The 16,377-nt window shown below is 36.7% G+C and overlaps 1 protein-coding gene across 1 annotated transcript; it reads right to left on the minus strand.

Annotated features, from left to right (window-relative positions):
- Nucleotides 1-10,715: 10,715 nt before the first annotated feature.
- LOC131642353 (uncharacterized) lies at nucleotides 10,716-11,630 on the minus strand. Its single transcript, XM_058912613.1, has 2 exons — nucleotides 10,998-11,630; nucleotides 10,716-10,916 (listed from the first exon to the last, which is right to left on the minus strand). Exons 1-2 carry the CDS (start codon nucleotides 11,628-11,630, stop codon nucleotides 10,716-10,718), a joined length of 834 nt encoding a protein of 277 aa, XP_058768596.1.
- Between the last annotated feature and the right edge of the window lie 4,747 nt (nucleotides 11,631-16,377).

Genomic DNA, 16,377 nt, shown 5'->3' on the forward strand with positions numbered 1-16,377 from the left:
CTTTTCTTGAAGCACTCACTGTTTTTTCCAAAATTTTCTTTATCTGTCTGTTGGAGGCTTCAACTTGCCCACTAGTTTGAGGACGGTATGGAGTGGTAATATTGTGCTTCACATTATATTTCTTCAATAAATTCTTCATGAGTTTGTTCAAGAAATGAGTTCCTTCATCACTGATAAGTGCCCTTGGCACTCCAAACCTTGAGAAAATGCTGTGTTCGAGAAAGTTCACCACTACCATTGCATCATTAGGAGGTAAAGCGACAGCTTCCACCCACTTGGAGACATAATCCACCGCTACTAAAATGTAATTATTTCCGAAGGAAGGTGGAAATGGTCCCATGAAGTCAATCCCCCAAACATCGAATAACTCTACTTCAAACATATCCTTTTGGGGCATCTGATTTCTCCTAGAGATGTTTCCAGTTTTCTGACATCTGTTACATTCCTTTGCTGTTATTTGGGCGCCTTTAAACAAAGTAGGCCAGTACAACCCTGATTGGATTACTTTTGATGATGTCCTGTCTCCACTGAAATGTCCTCCATAATTTGAATCATGACAAGATTTTAAGATTTCTTGTTTCTCTTCTTCCGGGACACACCTGCGAATTAGTCCATTTACTCCTTTCTTATACAAAAATGGTTCGTCCCACAAATAAAACTTGCAATCATGAGAAACTTTTTCTTTTTATTAGAATCAAAATCGTCAGGGAATATTCACCCTACCAAATAATTTGCGTAGTCGACAAACCAAAGAACACCAATCACAGCGAGGATTCGTTCATCAATAAATTCATCCTTGATTGGGTGTTCTTCTTCAGTTTCTTCTATAGGAGACATTCGGGGTAAGTGATCAGCAATTGTGTTCTCACATCCCTTTTTGTCCTGACAGATCAAATTCTTGCAATAACAATATCCAACTTAGCAGCCTTGGCTTTGAATCCTGTTTAGAGAAAAGATATTTCAAAGCAGCATGGTCAGTATAAACAATTACCTTTGTAACCAACAGGTACAACCTGAATTTGTCAAAGGCATACACCACTGCCAACAGCTCCTTCTCTGTTGTAGCGTAATTCATTTGAGTTGGATTGAGCACATGACTTGCATAGTATATCACATGCAAGAGCTTTTCCTTCCTATGACCAAGCACCGCGCCTACTGCTATATCACTTGCATCACACATGATCTCAAAAGGTAGAGACCAATCTGGAGATATAACTATGGGAGCCGACACTAACCTGCTCTTCAGGGTCTCAAAAGCTCCTTCGCACTTTTTGTCAAACAAAAATGGAGCTTCTTTCACAAGGAGGATCGTGAGGGGCTTTGCGATCTTTGAAAAGTCTTTTATAAACCGATGGTAAAATCCCGCATGCCCTAAGAAACTCCTGACACCTTTTTCATTCATCGGTGGGGGTAAATTTGCTATTACCTCCACCTTAGCTTTGTCTACCTCAATTCCTATGTGCGAAATCTTGTGACCCAACACCACGCCTTGTAACACCCCGAATCTACCCCGCAATTATAATCGAAAATCAGAGTGCATTTAAAATTATTCATCAAACGATGGGATGTCACAATTCGACTTAACCAAACAAACATACTTATGTTTCATTTAATAAAGATACATAGCATTCGGAACAAAACTTCATTCACCACTTACAACTTATAAACATCTTTATATTCAAATTAACACAAATGTCATCATGGAATACAATAATCATATAATAACGACTAATCCCCCCGAGTGCTACGTATCAGAGCAATGGAAACCGACTCGACTTGCCATAAAGCAACATCAAGACTTCACATAAACGAACTCGAACAACCACGGCTAATCTTGAGTACCTGCCCATTTGCCATGGTAGGGGAAATATCAGCAAAGGGGTGAGATATCTTACAATATAAAGGAATGCATGATAAATAATATAGGAGATATAGATCATACATAATTTCACCACTTCGCATCACATAACATATTACAACAAGTTTCACCGCAAAACAACTTATCAATATAATACAACTCTCAAAACGGCAACGAGGTCATTAATCACATACTCAAATATACAAGTATGATATCAAATATGTCACCACAAACATATCATTATCACGTCACAACAAACACCTCGTCATCTCAACAATCCAAACACAATTCAAATGCAATTCAAATGCGACTCAAATGTGACTCAAACTTATGCATATGCATGTGGTACCATTGGAGTAAAACTCCCGTCTCAAACAGTTTGCCATTGGGACGTCTCAAAGATTTGCCACAAGGGCCGTCTCAAACATTTGCCACAAGGGCCGTCTCAAACAATGCAATGGATGCGACTCAAATGAAGCACATCCACAAACACAACTTAAACCACTTAATCAACTTAAACGACATAATCAACTTGAACAACATAATCAACTTGAACAACATAATCAACTTAAACAACATAATCAACTTAACCAACATCAACTCAATGCCAAGGTTCTATGGCAATAACCGTTTCATAGTAATTTACCACATCTCAATCATATCATCACATCATATTGACATACAACCTCTATTCAACTTCATTCTTATCAACATAATACAACAATAACAACGATTCATCATGTTACAACAACAACAATTTATTATATTACACAACAACAACAAACATCAACAAATTCTTCATATTCCTTAATTCAAGTAATCATCATAACACGTTATATTCAACTTCCTAATAAAGACATATATATTCTTAATTCATCACATGGCATCATCGTCGACTCATACATATCAAATACGCACAATTAAGCACATATAGCATACAACATCTTTATCAATTATGTATATCATCACATATCTCATTATCTCATTATAAGGAAGGCACATATTATCATTTCAATAACATTGTATCGTCATAAGGAAAACATACATCAAGTTATACCGCAACATGGTTACATTGATTCATAGCAAGGAACATACTTCACATGTTAACACAACACAGTTCATCACTTAATCCCAATAAACATAATAGGAGAATAGATCCTATGAATCATTTTATTGCATCATGGTATAGTTCATCGCGTTAGCTTTCCAACGCTTCAAACGGCGCCTAAAACGGAGTTACGGATCAAAAGTTATGGTCCTTTCAAAATCTGTAAAAATTGGACATCAGCAGGTCGACGCAAAGGAATGCATAGGTCGACGCAAAAATGTTTATGTCCCCCTCGGGTATGCGCACGCTGACCCAATAGGTCGACGCATTCATCAGAAACCCAGAGTTTTGCCCTTTTAGGCTGCACAGGTCGACGCAAACCTCTGTGTAGGTCGACCTATGCTGCGTAAAACTCAGAAAATCACCATTTTCTTCCCCAGTCCCCTCATACAACACCCATTAACCCAAACCAAATCCATACATCATTTAAAAGCAAATTTAGCACACATATAAGGTTCCTAAACATGTTTCTAATCATGGGTTCATACACAAACATCAACAACATGATTAATGACACAATTCCATAGATTCAATCATAAACCCTAACAATTTCAAACTCACACATCCATGGAGAATAACATACAGTCTAACCCACCATAAACATCATCATGCCAACCCTTAGAGAGTAAGAACCCCACCCTTACCTTAGCAAAATCCTCATCTTCAATGGAGTCATCCCTCTCTTCATGCCATAGCTTTCTTCTCTTCCTCTCTTCTTCTTTCTCTTCTTTCTCTTCTTTTTCCACAAAATGAGTTATGAGGTTTAATCTCTAAAACCCTAACTCTTACTATCTTTTTTCACTAATGTGCTTAACCCATAACCCATCCATTGTGTTATATTCTTTCAACTTAGGCCTAATTCATAACATCTCTTTAATTACTCAATTAAGCCAAATAACACACATAAATAATTAACCACACAACATACCCAAACATTATTTCCAATAATATTACGCATCTACCATCGATCCATAACTTACATATACCGACTCGCAAATTCATAATCCTCCGACTAATCCGACTAATAAATCCGACCACAACTTAACTGCTCAAATCAACATATTAATCCAAATTACGCCTTTAGAATAATACCGATAAATCCCAACTTCAACTAATTCCAACAAATAAATCCTCGATCAATTTAATTAAATAATTAATTAAATTCGGGGCGTTAAAACTCTCCCCTACTTAGAATATTTTCGTCCTCGAAAATCCATCTGACATAACCGTCCTCAACTTCGCTTCCAACTCTCCAATTCTCAATTGCGCTTGACAACACTTCGACTACCCGAACAACTCAATCCGACTTAAATCCAACGTCAATTATCCGACATCTCTACGACACACTTGTTAACAACTTACTAACCACCTCAGGAATCTCTCGGCTTATCAATGCTTAAGATAGAAATAACAATAACACGCTCAAATGTGGAGATACAATCTTACTTCATTAACTTAGCAACAGAGTCATCACTTCTCCACAATATCTTGACTATCAATCCTTAAGGTAGTAACAATCATAACCTTCATATACTTAGGTTTTCAACGCCATACCATTATTGTATTAACAACATTCTCAACACCAGAACACATACTAACTTTCATTCCCATAATTATACATGCCAATCTTCAACAAACGCCAACAACTTTCTCTTCGCCTCGTTGTATCACTCTTATAGTGACATCAACATAGCCAGCATACTCAACTCAGTCATAGTGCGAAATATCACTTCTTACTTACAAAGTCCAACAACAATATCATGACAACAGAAACCAAATCACTATAACGTCAACTTACCAAGATTACTCGACGAATACACTCAACTCGACCATCAACCAACATCCCTTATATCATCCTTATAAACTCGGCAAGTATTCACAAGAGAATACCATATCTCCGATACATCGTTCTTATCTCAACACTCACCAAATCAAACATGCAGATCAAAACATATCATTCTTCTAAGCTTCCGATACCTAGTTCTTCACCTCTAACAAACACACGCACATAGCAATTGTGCCACCTTACACATCCGCTGCGCAACTCTGATAATCCATCTTAAGTCACCGTCCACGTAAAATCTTTCCGTCAATTACACGGTTCACAAGTCTTAATCTAGTTCGGACTTCCTTAAACATCCATCACAAAATCGTGGCTCACTCGACGTTCCCAATCCTTCACTTTACGATGTTATCTCGCCTATAAATAAGCTTCTCCGACTTGTTCATTACTTCTCCACCATTCATGGATACTTTTCCATTAATTCACACCAACCAGAGAGCAACTATCTTCACGGTATAACATTCATCTCTTTACGCACTATCAAGCTAGCAAGATACGTCCATGCCATCCAATCAAGATTTCGTCTACTATCAACAAGAGATTAAGGGTGATCAAGTCCTCAATTTGTCAATAGATAGCCGACAACCATAATGGAGCATAAGCCATCATCACCAACATTAATAATGTTCTTTTCTAGCTTGTACTCATATCACCAAAAGCAGTACAATTCCATAATTCACTAATCTTCCAAAATCATCTGAATAAGCTAACACCGACGTCTTGCAGCTTCCTACTAAAACACCTCTGACGATACATCAGAACAAAATTCCTGTACGCCATTATTAACACTTCTTATTATTGAAATCATACTCATATCTGCGCACTTCCAGGTCTTACTCGCCCTTCAGAAAGTTTCAACAACTTCAACGGCTTCTACTACTGCCTCAATCACTTGCATCAATCTTACAACAATACTTCTTTTAATCACTGATCCAACATCGACATCTTACGCAAGTTTGCTCAACCAACAACTTCACAGTCCATCAGCAGCATACTACATCCTACAACTGAAACAGAACCGAGAAGCATAGCTTCTCCCCTACTTAGCTTCAAACCAACTCTTGCAGACAAACGATCAGAAGAACAACGAGTACCGACAGTGTTTCACACACTCGTCGCGTACACGGGAATAAACAACATTAGACAACATTGGCCGGACGGACCGACCTGCTCTGATACCACTATTGTAACACCCCGAATCTACCCCGCAATTATAAGCGAAAATTAGAGTGCATTTAAAATTATTCATCAAACGATGGGATGTCACAATTCAACTTAACCAAACAAACATACTTATATTTCATTTAATAAAGATACATAGCATTCGAAACAAAACTTCATTCACCACTTACAACTTATAAACATCTTTATATTCAACTTAACACAAATGTCATCATGGAATACAATAATCATATAATAACGACTAATCCCCCCGAGTGCTACGTATCAGAGCAATGGACACCGACTCGACTTGCCATAAAGCAACATCAAGACTTCACATAAACGAACTCGAACAACCACGGCTAATCTTGAGTACCTTCCCATTTCCCATGGTAGGGGAAATATCAGCAAAGGGGTGAGATATCTTACAATATAAAGGAATGCATGATAAATAATATAGGAGATATAGATCATACATAATTTCACCACTTCGCATCACATAACATATTACAACAAGTTTCACCGCAAAACAACTTATCAATATAATACAACTCTCAAAACGGCAACGAGGTCATTAATCACATACTCAAATATACAAGTATGATATCAAATACGTCACCACAAACATATCATTATCACGTCACAACAAACACCTCGTCATCTCAACAATCCAAACACAATTCAAATGCAATTCAAATGCGACTCAAATGTGACTCAAACTTATGTATATGCATGTGGTACCATTGGAGTAAAACTCCCGTCTCAAACAGTTTGCCATTGGGCCGTCTCAAACATTTGCCACAAGGGCCGTCTCAAACATTTGCCACAAGGGCCGTCTCAAACAATGCAATGGATGCGACTCAAATGATGCACATCCACAAACACAACTTAAACCACTTAATCAACTTAAACGACATAATCAACTTGAACAACATAATCAACTTGAACAACATAATCAACTTAAACAACATAATCAACTTAACCAACATCAACTCAATGCCAAGGTTCTATGGCAATAACCGTTTCATAGTAATTTACCACATCTCAATCATATCATCACATCATATTGACATACAACCTCTATTCAACTTCATTCTTATCAACATAATACAACAATAACAACGATTCATCATGTTACAACAACAACAATTTATTATATTACACAACAACAACAAACATCAACAAATTCTTCATATTCCTTAATTCAAGTAATCATCATAACACGTTATATTCAACTTCCTAATAAAGACATATATATTCTTAATTCATCACATGGCATCATCGTCGACTCATACATATCAAATACGCACAATTAAGCACATATAGCATACAACATCTTTATCAATTATGTATATCATCACATATCTCATTATCTCATTATAAGGAAGGCACATATTATCATTTCAATAACATTGTATCGTCATAAGGAAAACATACATCAAGTTATACCGCAACATGGTTACATTGATTCATAGCAAGGAACATACTTCACATGTTAACACAACACAGTTCATCACTTAATCCCAATAAACATAATAGGAGAATAGATCCTATGAATCATTTTATTGCATCATGGTATAGTTCATCGCGTTAGCTTTCCAACGCTTCAAACGGCGCCTAAAACGGAGTTACGGATCAAAAGTTATGGTCCTTTCAAAATCTGTAAAAAATGGACATCAGCAGGTCGACGCAAAGGAATGCATAGGTCGACGCAAAAATGTTTATGTCCCCCTCGGGTATGCGCACGCTGACCCAATAGGTCGACGCATTTATCAGAAACCCAGATTTTTGCCCTTTTAGGCTGCACAGGTCGACGCAAACCTCTGTGTAGGTCGACCTATGCTGCGTAAAACTCAGAAAATCACCATTTTCTTCCCCAGTCCCCTCATACAACACCCATTAACCCAAACCAAATCCATACATCATTTAAAAGCAAATTTAGCACACATATAAGGTTCCTAAACATGTTTCTAATCATGGGTTCATACACAAACATCAACAACATGATTAATGACACAATTCCATAGATTCAATCATAAACCCTAACAATTTCAAACTCAGACATCCATGGAGAATAACATACAGTCTAACCCACCATAAACATCATCATGCCAACCCTTAGAGAGTAAGAACCCCACCCTTACCTTAGCAAAATCCTCATCTTCAATGGAGTCACCCCTCTCTTCATGCCATAGCTTTCTTCTCTTCCTCTCTTCTTCTTTCTCTTCTTTCTCTTCTTTTTCCACAAAATGAGTTATGAGGTTTAATCTCTAAAACCCTAACTCTTACTATCTTTTCTCACTAATGGGCTTAACCCATAACCCATCCATTGTGTTATATTCTTTCAACTTAGGCCCAATTCATAACATCTCTTTAATTACTCAATTAAGCCAAATAACACACATAAATAATTAACCACACAACATACCCAAACATTATTTCCAATAATATTACGCATCTACCATCGATCCATAACTTACATATACCGACTCGCAAATTCATAATCCTCCGACTAATCCGACTAATAAATCCGACCACAACTTAACTGCTCAAATCAACATATTAGTCCAAATTACGCCTTTAGAATAATACCGATAAATCTCAACTTCAACTAATTCCAACGAATAAATCCTCGATCAATTTAATTAAATAATTAATTAAATTCGGGGCGTTACACGCCTTCTCTAACCATGAAGTGGAATTTCTCCCAATTTAGGATCAAATTTGTTTGCTGACATCTTTCCAACACAAGAGATAAATTGTACAGACAATTTTCAAAAGAGGACCCGAAAACTGAAAAATCATCCATAAATACCTCCATGTGTTTTTCGAGCATATATGCAAATATGGATGTCATGCACCTCTGAAATGTTGCTGGTGCATTACACAATCTAAACTGCATTATTCTATATGCAAAGATCCCATACGAAGATGTGAAAGCAGTTTTCTCTTAATCTTCAGGTGCCACATCAATTTGGTTGTATCCTGAATTCCCATCCAAAAAATAGTAGAAGTCATGACCAGCTAGCCTTTCCAACATTTGGTCGATAAAAGGTAAAGGAAAATGGTCTCTTCTGTAGTCAATGCATACTCTCCGACATGTGACTGTTCGAGTGGGAATCAATTCATTATTTTCATTCTTTACCATGGTTGCTCCCCCTTTCTTTGGTACTACATGAACAGGACTCACCCAAGAACTATCAGATATTGGGTAGATTTAACCAGCATCTAAGAGTTTAACAACCTCTTTTCGAACAACTTCTTTCATAGCTGGGTTAAGTCTCTGTTGAGGTTGAACAACTGGTTTCTGATCATCTTCCATCAATATTATGTGCATGCAAAGTGTTGGGCTGATTCCTTTCAAATCCTCCATCGCCCAACCAATGGCACCCTTGTATTTTTTTAGTACTTTGAGCAGCTCTTCTTCTTGGATTTCTCTCAAACCTGAATTAATGATGGCTGGATATTTCTCTTCATTGTTTAGAAAAACGTACTTGAGGTGTTATGGTAATTGTTTTAGCTCGATCCCCTTTTTGATGTCTTGCTTTTCTTCAGAAGATACTTCGGGTTTCAGCTCCTCCCACCTTTGTGGGCGAGAGTGCGTCAAAGGAGGTTGTGCTTTCAACATAAATATAACTTCAGATTCTTTTTCATCTATTCCTTCAGAAGTATCAGAAATAGATAAGCTCAAAACTCTTTCTAGGGGTAGCTCTGGTGTTGTGATTTGCATAGACTTAGCAAACACGGTGTCCAATACTTTAATATCTTTAATTTCCCCTTCATCTTCTTTAAATTTCATAGAGTTTCTCACTTCAATTTTTCAGCTTTTCATCATAAACCTTGAAAGTCATAGTTCATTCCTCAATAACTATCACACACCTCCCTTTTTCAAGTAAAGGTCTCCCCATAATGAGTGGAATTTCTTCGTCTTCTGGCACCTCGAGCACTACAAAACCTACCGGGAATACGAACTTGTCAATTTTCACCAATTGGAGCGTCATACGAGTATCTTGCACTTCTCCTAATTTTCCAGTTTTTTATAAATCAACAGGGGCATTAGACTAACACTTGCTCCAAAATCGATTAGTTCCTTCTTGAATGATATGTTTCTAATAGTGCATGGAATAGTGACAACACCTCTATCTTTCTTCTTCACATGAATTTTAAGACCCTGCAAAATAGAACTACAAGTTTCAGTTAGTAAAATCGGTTCAGCTTCAATCGACCTCTTCTTTGATATGATGTCTTTGATAAATTTTGCATATATCGACATTTGTTCTAAAGCTTCCGCAAAAGGTATGTTGATCTCGAGCTTTTTTAAACAACTTTAAGAACTTCTCGAAACTCTTTTCATTGAGGTCTTTCTTCTTTGTTCTTGTAGGGAATGGAAGAATGATCTTTGGTTTTTGTTTCTCCTGCTGGCTTGCTGGTTTCACCATAGCTTCTTCAGATTGTTTCGGTTCCTCTATAATCTCTAAATCTACTTCAAGAATCCACTCTTCTTCCACCTGTTCTTCGACCTGAGTTTCACTAGCTTTCCCTTTTCTAGTCACCACTGCTTTTATATTGCTTTGATCATGTGGATTCACCACAGTTCCACTAGGAAGTGTACCAGGTGCCTGAGAACTGGAGGCTAATTGTTGAGCTATTTTCCCCATCTGGATCTCAAGATTTTTAATAGATGTTGTAGTGTTCTTCTGATTATTTCGGGTTTCCTCCTAGAACTAAATGTTGTGAGCTGCCATCTATTCGATTGCAATCTCCCAATATGATTTCTTTTGTGCTTGTTGTTGCTGTTGCTGGTATTGATTTTGATATTGGCCCGACACTTGCTGTTGCACATTCCCTTTCTGATCTCTCCATGCAAAGTTGGGATGATTCTTCCATCCTGGATTGTATGTGTTGGAGTAGGGATTATTTTGCTTAAAAAAATTTATATCTTCAATCTGTTGTGGAGTTGCAAATTAGTGAACATTGTTGTATGGTCCACTACAAATTTCACATAATTCATTTGATGCTTGTTGTACCTTAGCCACTTTCTGAGCACCAATGTTTAGTGCTTTCAACCTTTTCTCAACCTCTACATCAACTGTTTCTTCAATTTTTACCTGTTTGTTGGTTTCCAACTTAAAATCAATAATTCTGGCTAGTTTGCTTAACACTCTGTCGTACAACTCAAGATGCTTGTTTGAGGAAATGGCTTTAATTATCTTCTTCATATAGGTGGCTATTGCAAAGTTAGATGAACCACCGGCTGCTGAATCAAGGATTTGCCTTGTCTGAATTCTGAGTCCATTAACAAACATTTGCATCTTCTCAGCCTGATCCATATTGTGAGTAGGACAAGCCACTAGAATTCTTTTGAATCTTTTGTAAGCATCCCCTAGTGACTCACCCTCTTTTTTCTTGAAATTTAGGATTTCGTATCTTTTTCTCAATGATACGGATGCGGGAAAATATTCTTGCAAGAATGCTTTCTCCATCTTAGCCCATGTAGTGATACTTCCCGCAGGTAAGGAATAGAACCATTCCTCAGCTTCACCCGTTAATGTAAATGGGAACATATGAAGTCGTTTTTCTTCTTCCGTATGTCCCTCTATCTTCAGCGTTGAGCTCATAGTCAAAAATCTTTGAAGGTGCTTGTTAACATCTTCATTCATTCTCCCAGAAAAGGATCATTTTTCCAGCTGATTGATTGTACTTGGATGTAGCTGAAATTGTGCTACATTCACCGGCTGGTCTCAATTTCCTGGATTGTTGTTTCCACCTAAGTCACCAAGAAATCTCTCCTGTGGTGGTGGATCTGCCATGGTTTCAGGAAGTGTTTATGTTTCTGAGTCTGAACTCTCTGAGTGTACTGAAACTACTTCCTCTTATGATTTTTCCAGTCTTTCTCACTTGGCTTGTCTCAATCTAGCGCGAAGAGTTCTTTCTGGTTCTGCGTCAAAAGAAAAATCCACTGAGGCCTTACCTCGCATAAACAAGTTATACAAACATTAGAGTTTAGTAATAACGTGGTAATAAATAAAATTTTGGTTGACGAGCAACAAAATTTCAAATGAACTATAGTCAAACTTTGTATTTTGGCACTCCCCGGCAACAGCGCCAAAAACTTGATCGGAAAAATAGCAAGTGTACTATTTTCACCGATGTAATTATAATGAGTTTAACCCCAAGTATCGATCTCGAGGAGTGTGTTGCAACACAGAGTTTAATGATAGATTCAATTTAACAAAAACAATAGGTTTGTTTATTTCACAAGAATAATTGCAAAAATAACAACACAAAGTAAAATAACTTTTCTTTTAGAGAATTAAAACATGCTAAAGGATGTGGTCATCATGGCTTGCAATGAGTGAATTTCCATGATCATCAAAGAATTATCTCAATGTTCTCAATTATCAACTTGTGACAGTTTTTCCTAAGTCTTTAGCAAAAACCCTTTGAACCTTCGTGTTATATCTCATTATCCTTGAAGATACAACAAGAGTTCAAGCAATCGTATAATCCAGTTATTGATAATGTTTATATGATGCCCTAGTTCTAGGTACATCCACTATAAACCAACTGTGCATAAACCCTAACTATTACATTCCTATCATTGTTAGCCATAGATCATTCTCAATTTGACTGAAAGAGAAAGCATAGAAACATTGCACAATTGAATTGAAAAAATATAATTCAAACATAGATAATCATAGATATCCCAAACTCATTACCCAAGCCAAATCAGAACCACCCCCTAGCATTGCGGGGTTTAGCCCCTCATACTAATATTCAAGAATGACAAATCAAAGAGTTTAGACATTACAAAGATGAATGAAAACTTTGATCTTCAATGGTGACCATCGTTGAATCTCTTCATCTCCAAAACCCTTGAGTCAGCTTTCTTCTCTCTTCTTCTGGAATTCTATCGTATACGTCCAAAAGTACTTCTCCTTTTCTGTAAACTTCTTTTAATAGTGTCAGCTCAATCCTTGTTTCAGCAAAACGTATGAAATACCCTTAACGACCAAGCCCGGGAAAAATAACACATTGAAAATTTCTCATACGCACTCATCAACACGGGCCGTGTTGTTTCACACGGGTGCCCGTGTTTCTTCTCCGTTTCAGGTCCAAAAAGCACTTTCCCTTGGCTTTTCAACACGGGCCGTGTTGATTCACAGGGTGACCGTGTTGATTCACACGGGTGCCCGTGTTGACCCACTGTCTTGGTTCATTTTTGCACTTTCCCTTGGCTTTTCAAAAAGGTCTGTGTTGATGCACACGGGAGCCCGTGTTGATTTCTGACTCCTTCAGAAACTCCACTTTTTCAGCTCTTTCTCGTCCTTCCAGACCGGCCATGAGTTCCTCTGATCGCATGCATCAACCTGGACAGTAACACTACTAAACAAAGCATAAAGAGGTCCTTTTTTGACATGACTTTCAATTAATAAATAGAATGATACTAAACATACAACAACACACAAACTTAATTAAAAAACACATAAAAATTGTTTCACAGTGTTACCAAAGTAATTAACTTATGTGGAATAGAATACAAAAACTTACTAGAAATGGTGATCGATCAAGAGAGATATTTATTAATTTAGGAGGGAAAGTCACCTTGCTGAAGTCTATTTTGTGCAGCTTATCTATCTTTCATCTTTCTTTCTATAAAGCTTCAATGAATATTTGCAAAGGAATTGTCAAGATTCAGAACAACTTTCTTTGGGGCGGTTCGAATGTTTGTAGGAGAATTCATTGGGCTGGATAGGAACAAGTTTGTTTTTTTAATAAAGGGGGTTTAGGTTTTAAGAGGATAGAGGAATTCGACTTTGCTTTTCTTTTGAAGTGAAGATGGAGGATTTTAGAAGGGAAGGAATCTTTGTGGATAGATATTTTAAGGGCGAGGTATGACAACTTGAATAATCTAGTTCTGTCCGGCAACTGTTCCAGCAATAGTCTTCCTAAATCCTCTTATTGGAAATACATTCTTTCTTTGAAGAAGAGACATCCAGAGGATATTTTCAAAATTAATTGTCGGTTCTCTTTGGAAAATGGAGATTCTATTTCTTTTTGGAACGCGATTTGGTTTAGGGATGTTTGTTTGAATGAAGTTTTTTTGGGATTTATTTCTTTTAAGCTCTCTGAAGAAGGAGGGAGTGACAATTATTGGAAGCTAAATCCAACATTGTTGGTGTTGGAGAATTTTGGAATTTCTGTTGTTTCGAACCAGGAAGGTTATTTAGAGTGCAAGATTTGTGTGAGTAGCTGTCTACGGTTGTTCCTGTAAGGGATGTTTCTAACAACGCGATTTGGAGGCCATATATTTTGAAGGGGTACACTGTCAAAATCGTCTATGCTATGTCGATTTCTGTCTAGGATTCCTTAGTCTTCGAAGCTGGTACATAGAAGGCTTTTGATTTGTTATGGAAAGATTTTGTTCCTTTTAGAATCAAAGCGTTCGGTTGGAGATGCCTCTTGAACAAGTTACTGACGAAGGATCAACTCTTCTATAGAAGAATTATTTATTCTCCTAACATTCTTTCATGTGCTTTCTGTTCAATTGAGGAAGAATGTATGGAACATATTCTTTTTAGGTATGCTATTTCGAAGTCTATTTAGCAAGAAGTGTTGGGGTGGATTGGCTTAGAGGTGGTTTCGAAAGATAGTGTTTGGAGTAATTACTTTAGTTGGTTTGTTGCTTTTAAAAAAACAAAGTGAAGGCAGGCAAGGAAGGAAGTGTAACACCCCCTTTTCTAACCCTGCAGAAAATATAACATAAATCAAAGTAATATATCATGCATATCAATTCAATGGTGTCACATTTGTTGAAATACAAAGAACAAAAGAACAAAACGATATAATGCATCTGGTCATGTTCATAACACACATTTGATTATCATGTTTCATATGCACCTCACAACGGAATAATGAAGCGATATCAATCATTAGATCTCATAGCATATAATCATGCATAAAATGTTAGGAATTACGGCTACATCACATAACTCAACGTAAATCCAAAATATAAAGAAAGTAATACAATACCTCTCAAAACAACGATAAACATGAAATCAAACAAAACCCCCACTGTGTTACATAACCAAAGCATGAGACTATTTCTACCTAGGAAAACGATAAAACAACAGAAAAGCTCCTCAGTTATATCCTCGTAAGCACACGAGCACCTCTACTCCTCATCACCTGAGCGATTTCGTATAAAACATCATTTCAATAGAAGGGTGAGAATTCATATCATTATGGAAATATATAATAATAAGCAAAGTAACAACATACAACAACGAATTCATCACACTTCCAATAAACATGCATTAAACCATTTTAGATACATTTCACATGTTTTACATATATAACATGGCACAAAAGATTCAAGTACACAAGAAATCCAATCACAATTATCAATAAAGTACCAATTTACACAATTAGCACACAAACACACCAAATGCAATTCACATCGACACATGTGACATCAATGCAAATGAATGTGGTACCACGTTATCCTTAACGGATTTACCATGTCTCTCATCTCCAGATAGATAACCACCAAAATAAGTGCATCCTCTAGACTTCAAACCCATCTCCACTGTTTGGGACAAGTCAATAGCTCCCACGAAACTACCGAACATTGCCTCTTGCTCACCTGATAAATGAATGCATATGAAAATATCGACCACCATATGAAATTAAGACCATCTCTCGATAATAATATACAAACATATATGTCACCAATTCATCACATATGAATTCACCACACATTTGCAAAAACATACACAATTTCATGTTATCAAATACACATGAAAACATATCCACAACACTCACCAAATTAACACATCACCAAATAACAAGTAGAAAAACATAGCTCAATAATGTTATTCTCAAGTAATCACAATTCACAACATACATACATGGAATTTCAAGTATCATGTTATCTTAAAGAATTCATTCAAAACCACACCAAAAAATTTCAGAAAATTATGGAAAATTCACCACAATTCATGATAAATCATAATCATACATGACATCCATCCAATTTTTGAAAATATAAAATTTTGAATTGCAAACCACGCTTAGTCCGGTCAGGCTCGCTAAGCGGTCTTGCGATTTTGTAGAAAAGTTCTGCTTCGGACAATATTTTGTCCAACACGAATCTTTCCCTATAACCCAACCAAAACAATGATTTAATCATGAAAACAACGTATTATAACTTATACAAAACATATAAGATAATTTAGCATCATAAAAATAAGATTTCATAACATTGATTTCATCATTTCAAGTTGAAACCCTAACATTCAAAATTCATGAAAAGATGACCAAATTTAGTTTCATGCTACTACCCATGCATTAATCATTATACAAACCTATAATAATGAAGAAAACTCACCCTTACCTTAGAATTTA

The sequence above is a fragment of the Vicia villosa genome, unplaced genomic scaffold (assembly GCF_029867415.1).
Source record: "Vicia villosa cultivar HV-30 ecotype Madison, WI unplaced genomic scaffold, Vvil1.0 ctg.004857F_1_1, whole genome shotgun sequence".
Lineage (NCBI taxonomy): Eukaryota > Viridiplantae > Streptophyta > Magnoliopsida > Fabales > Fabaceae > Vicia > Vicia villosa.

Excerpts from the sequence above, each read along its gene's own strand:
- LOC131642353 (XM_058912613.1), bottom strand. The coding sequence starts at position 11,630 with ATGAATGAAGATGTTAACAAGCACCTTCAAAGATTTTTGACTATGAGC. Across the intron at positions 10,917-10,997 it reads GTGCTCAGAAAGTGGCTAAG|ATTGAAGATATAAATTTTTT; the intron begins GTACAACAAGCA and ends ACTCCACAACAG.